The sequence below is a fragment of the Limulus polyphemus genome, unplaced genomic scaffold (assembly GCF_000517525.1).
Source record: "Limulus polyphemus unplaced genomic scaffold, Limulus_polyphemus-2.1.2 Scaffold36, whole genome shotgun sequence".
In the NCBI taxonomy this organism is placed as follows: domain Eukaryota; kingdom Metazoa; phylum Arthropoda; class Merostomata; order Xiphosura; family Limulidae; genus Limulus; species Limulus polyphemus.
The window spans coordinates 1,036,659-1,042,679 of NW_013665646.1; the positions used below are offsets into that span (position 1 = coordinate 1,036,659).

Consider the following 6,021-nt stretch of genomic DNA (forward strand, 5'->3'; position numbering starts at 1 on the left):
CATCTTAGGTATTTGCTATATTATTATTAGTGATTTATGTTCGATGTGATTAGTATAACATTTTTAAACATCTTAGGTATTTGCTATATTATTATTAGTGATTTATGTTCGATGTGATTAGTATAGCATTTTTAAACATCTTAGGTATTCACTATATTATTATTAGTGATTTATGTTCGATGTGATTAGTATAGCATTTTTAAACATTTTAGGTATTCGCTATATTATTATTAGTGATTTATGTTCGATATGATTAGTATAGCATTTTTAAACATCTTAGGTATTGGATATATTATTATTATTAATGATTTATGTTCGATGTGATTAGTATAGCATTTTTAAACATCTTAGGTATTCGATATATTATTATTAATGATTTATGTTCGATGTGATTAGTATAGCATTTTTAAGCATTTTAGGTATTCGATATATTATTATTAGTGATTTATGATCGTTTGTAGTTAAACACAAAGTTATACAATATCTGTGATTTTTTTCCACTAGTATCGAAACCCGGCTTTTAGCGTTGTAAGCCTTCATAATTACCGCTGAGCCAGTGGGGGTCTGTTTATGTTTATTAGAATATGTTTTACGTCTGTGTTTTTCGAAAAAGTTAATAATGTCTCCTCCAACACCGGTAATCAGATAGGTAAACCTAGATACCTAAACATCTAAACAGGATATATTCAGAGTAGATAAAACAATTCACACACATGAGACGTATTTAATAAAACGCATTTGTTTTTTTTTTATTATTATTTCTCAAACCGTGTCTCACTTAGTTTTATGAAAGTGAAGTAATTCAGAATAAATGGTTTGTTTTTTTAATATAAATGAATACAACAATCATCACGATATCATAACGGTTCAATACAGGGTAATATATACACATAGATAACAACACAGTTACTGGCCATTTGTGTTAATAAGCAGTACCCAGACTTAAAGTTAAACTTTCAATAAGTCAAAAATCTGATTGGACGTCCAATGAAGCAATGTCGTTGTTCAGTCATTTATTACTATTATTCTATTTTTAGACGTATATGTAAATTAATTATACAAAATGTAATCAATATTTAGGTTTAGAGAATATGACCAACAAATTGTAGTCATAGCTTAGAACCAAAAAATACTGGCATGTCTTGTTTTTGTATAAATCAAACGATTTTGTTTGTTGCTTGTAGTTAAGCAGAAAGCTACACAATTGCTTATCTGTGCTGTGGCCACTGCAGGTATCGAAACCCTATTTTTATCATTATAAGCCATCCAGCTTAACCCTGAGCCACTGTGGAGGAGTGGCAAATCAATGAATGATTTCGATACAAATGTTATATTTCGAGATCTCTTAGTTAACAGTTAGTTTCTGCTTCATTACAATCAGTTATTTCAGACGGTTACAAATTGTCATCACATTTCTTCTGTCTCCTCTTACACGCTGGAAATCAATGAAAACGAAAAACCAAAATTTCAACCGCCGTTATTTATTTGTTATCCGGTTTCTTGCATATTGGAGCAGGGCAGCAAGACGGGTAATGTCCTTCTCCAGGTACCAGCTTACAGTTTGGATCGTCTATTCCAATAACACCACACCTGAAAACAAGAAGGTAATATCAATCCATTTTCCAAGTATATTGATAGGTTATTACAGGTTGTTGTTGTTGTTTGTTTGTTTTTTTCACTGTAATCCCACACGCTTTTCTCTCTCTCTCTGTAAGTATATTTCGCGTTAAGGTAAAATTAAAGATAAAACATAAGCCTAATTTCTGATAATTACAGTTTTAGGTCATATTTTTACGTATTCAAATAAAAAATAAAATAAGTAAATAAAATCAAAAAACAATATTTTTAGTTGATAAATACTTCAGAATAAATAAATGCAATTACGAAATCATAATAGTAATACAATATGAATAATTACAGTATTATAGTTTAAGGACACAGTCAGTTGAACTCTGATACGTAAAATAATTAAAATCAAAAAATGGGACGAATATCAAAACAGAAAATATTTTTATTTCAAAACACGTAATAATTCTAATTTATCCATCTATCTATCTGTAAATAAGTATACACACCGGGTTTGAGATTATTGCAATTATTATATCAAGACGTTATAAAACATAACGTAGACCTAAATGTCCTATTCTTTCTACAGACCAACCCTGGAAATTATTTATTTATCTTTAATTCGTCCTGAGATAGAGCTTTGCAAGACCTTACGGACAAAATAACCTTAAACCCACTTCAAATCCAGGAATTGGCTCTGGATTTCGGAGCTGTCGAAAATAGTTTGAATCCGTGCGCTACTGTAAAATATTCCCCGCACCTTAAGTTATGGATACGTTATAAGAGTAACAATCAGTCCCTTAGCGTAGTAGGATTTTGCTGACTGGCTGCCTTTCCACTGGTCAGTAGTTAAAGTTAGACAGCCCTAATAAGTTTGCCATAATTACAAATTCATCTTTATTAGAGAAAATGGCACCACATTTTACTTCAGCCCTAAAGTACATTATCGGTGAAAGATCAGTGAAGAATCAGAATAAACTTTTTTTATGACACTTCATTGGTTAATGCTAAATATGCTTTATTTTCTTACTGATAATTTAGCCCAATCCACGTTGTTACGTAGGTAATATTCTACTTCTAATGTGTTAAAATCGAAATTACAGCTATTGTATAGACTTAGATTTCTTGAACTTTACATTTAGAAAACAGTATTTTAAACTTTAAAATAGAGACAATTCAGATACCCTGCTCCATTAATAAAAGCTTCATCTCCATCTGCATCACAGACACGAATCTCACATTTCTCGTCGTTATACACCACACCTTTATTTTCAATCTGTCCAAAATCAGGGAGGTAGCAACCACCTGTAAAAAATCAAAATTTTAAAAATTAAACCTTTAATATCTATTATAAACAATGTTGCATCAATAAAACCAACAATATAATATGAAACAGTAACGACACAGAATGCAACAAACAGATGTTTTTACACCAATGGTATTAATTTTCTTATATACATATGCAGTATAAATTCTTGTAAGCTTTGTGTTATGAATGGACTAAAACTATGAATAACTCAGTTGCTTATTACTAGAATGTGTTTAGTACGCTACCAGTGTGAAATAGTCCGTGCTTATTACCAGAATATGTTTAATACGCTACCAGCGTGAAATAGTCCGTGCTTATTACCAGAATGTATTTAATACGCTACCAGTGTGAAATAGTCCGTGCTTTTTACCAGAATGTGTTTAATACGTTACCAGCGTGAAATAGTCCGTGCTTATTACTAGAATGTATTTAATACGTTACCAGTGTAAAATAGTCCGTGCTTATTACTAGAATGTATTTAATACGCTACCAGTGTGAAATAGTCCGTGCTTATTACCAGAATGTGTTTAATACGTTACCAGTGTGAAATATTTTCTCCTTATTACCTGAAGGCGGCTAATACGCTATTACTATGAAATAGTCCCTGCTTATTACCAGAAGGTAGTTAAAACGCTTCCAGTATGAAATAGTCCCTGCTTATTACCAGAAGGCGGTTAATACGCTATTACTATGAAATAGTCCCTGTTAGTTACCAGAAAGTGGTTAATACGCTTCTAGTATGAAACAATCCCTGCTTATTACCAGAGTATGTTCAATAAACCTGTATGTATACTTATAACTAGAGAATAATAAAACATATCAAAGGTTATTTTTCTTCATATTGTACACGGAATAGTCCTTACCATTTTTCTTCTCCACTATTTCTCTGAACAGATATGCTGCTGAAAAAGTGATGAAACAGAGCGTAATCAGTGTTAGTGTCAGAAACTTCATGATCAAAATTTTCGCTTCTCTTTCGTCTTCTAAGTAACATAATAAAGTTTCCACAACCTACAAGACTTTATACTTTCTCCCAGACTGCACATGACCAGTGGTTCCCTTGACGTCACGTGTTTTCACTATTAATAGAGAGTTTGTGTATCAAAATTAGAACAAACTAGTCAAACAGTGTTAAAGTTCAGGATTTACACTAAAGGGTTATATGTTTAAATATATAAATAACAAGAACTATGATTGGTGGATTGCCAATAACAACAGAAACCTTCAAGAAATGACACTATACTAAAGGAATCACTAATAGACGTTCCTTGCGTTTCTAAATAATACTGGCTATCCAACAAGTCTGGGAACTAACTATACGCCCCACCATACTTTTATCTTAACACGACAGATCCATATATTTCAAGGACGAAGACATAAGTATGTCTGAATATGTGTGTCAGTCTGTTAAAGTTAGAGAGCTTCACACAATTTAATTAGTCGAACGAAATCAATCAAGTTTGCTGTTTTTGATTAAGAAAGTAAATGCATGCTGACGTATTTTTAGAAATGCTGCATTTGAGTAAGAGTTAATTACACACAGCCTGGAGCCCAACCAATTCTTAATTATCATTTTCACACATTTTAAGTTCGTGTTATTCATCCATTCAGACAATAACAATCATCACTTATGTTATTACGATTTAGCAATGCTGGTATAGAAATCATCTGTCGTTTTCAAATGTTCAAGATACATTAGATGAGGTGCTGTGGAAGTCTTGCTCAGTAGAATGCCAGAAAAAAAAAAGGTGTTTGTAGATTCATTATTGAATAGTTTCTTATGTGTATAAATTGATGGTTTTAATTTGCTGCTACTTTTCTCGTAAAAACTGAGACGTGATGACATTTCACTCTGGACTACGCAATGAAAAATATTTCTTTTTCAATTTTGGAGATTAAGCGATATTTGTTTTTCTCAGATGTGCTGTGAAAGTGACGACTTGTTAACAAATCAGAAAGAGAGAAAGCCACTTACACGTAGGCATTAATTTAAATGTTACTTATAAAAAACTTTGTGAGAGTCAGTAGGTTTAATATTTTTATAATATCTTCCCTTTAGAATTATCCTGGCTGAATGTATACTTTGTTCAATATAAAAATTCAACATATTTCTTGTGAATAACAACTTAGGTGTGAGTTTTACTGAAATACAGAACACTAGATGATTGCACTTTTAACTGTAACCAATAATACTTTTTAAGTTGTTTTGTTTTACCATAACTCTATAGTTTGGGTTTCGATACCCGTGGTGGGCAGAGCACATATAGCCCATTGTGTAGCTTTGTGCTTAACTTCAAACAAACATTCTAATACAGTATTTTATTCACATAGACTATACAGAAAACAGCACAAACTGGTTTTAGATAGTTTGTGTATGTAGTAACCTAATAATTTGTGGGATACTGCACTAAGGCTTTTGTCTGAATATAAAAGTGGGACATTCACACAGGTTTCTTGTTTCTTTTGTCTTGAAAGAACTCCACCTCAACAGTCAATAAAATTCATAGCGGAAAGTTGTAAGTTACACTTTTAATTATTAATTATTTACAGATTTTAATTATTTGTTAACTTGTGCTTGTTTGTTTTGTTTTTCTTTTCATTCTTTGTTCGATTGATTTTATGCATTCCATTTCCTGAATCTAAGTTTCGCAGATACCACAACAAAACTAGTAAGAAACTAAACGTAAATCAGAATATTGTTTTTTATGTGTTTATTAACTGTTTAAAAAACATTTCAGAAGAAATTATCCAAACTAAAAAACTGATGTACGATTTTATAAATTCCATAAACGAAAATTTATATTAGAAATAGCTTTATAGAATTGTACGGGGTTTAAAAAGAATCGTGTCTTATACTTAATCTCTTTTAAAGATGTGATTAGTATAGCATTTTTAAACATCTTAGGTATTCGCTATATTATTATTAATGATTTATGTTCAATGTGCTTAGTATAGCATTTTTAAACATCTTAGGTATTCGCTATATTATTATTAGTGATTTATGTTCGATGTGATTAGTATAACATTTTTAAACATCTTAGGTATTCGCTATATTATTATTAGTGATTTATGTTCGATGTGATTAGTATAACATTTTTAAACATCTTAGGTATTTGCTATATTATTATTAGTGATTTATGTTCGAT

The 6,021-nt window shown here is 30.9% G+C and overlaps 1 protein-coding gene across 2 annotated transcripts in view; it reads right to left on the bottom strand.

The window, feature by feature from the left end:
* The window catches only part of LOC111086182 (toxin-like protein 14), a 15,571-nt gene that overhangs the window by 5,135 nt on the left and 4,415 nt on the right, over positions 1-6,021 (bottom strand). The window contains exons 2-4 of one of the 2 annotated variants that reach the window (XM_022388011.1): positions 3,739-3,954; positions 2,751-2,871; positions 780-1,590 (exon numbers count right to left, since the gene is read on the bottom strand). The exons of the other annotated variant lie outside the window; for it this stretch is intronic. Of the exons in view, the coding sequence (XP_022243719.1) occupies positions 1,482-1,590; positions 2,751-2,871; positions 3,739-3,829 (321 nt within the window). The 5' untranslated portion in view covers positions 3,830-3,954 and the 3' untranslated portion in view covers positions 780-1,481. Of the gene's footprint in view, positions 1-779; positions 1,591-2,750; positions 2,872-3,738; positions 3,955-6,021 lie in introns of those variants that run through there. 2 annotated transcript variants of the gene reach the window in all.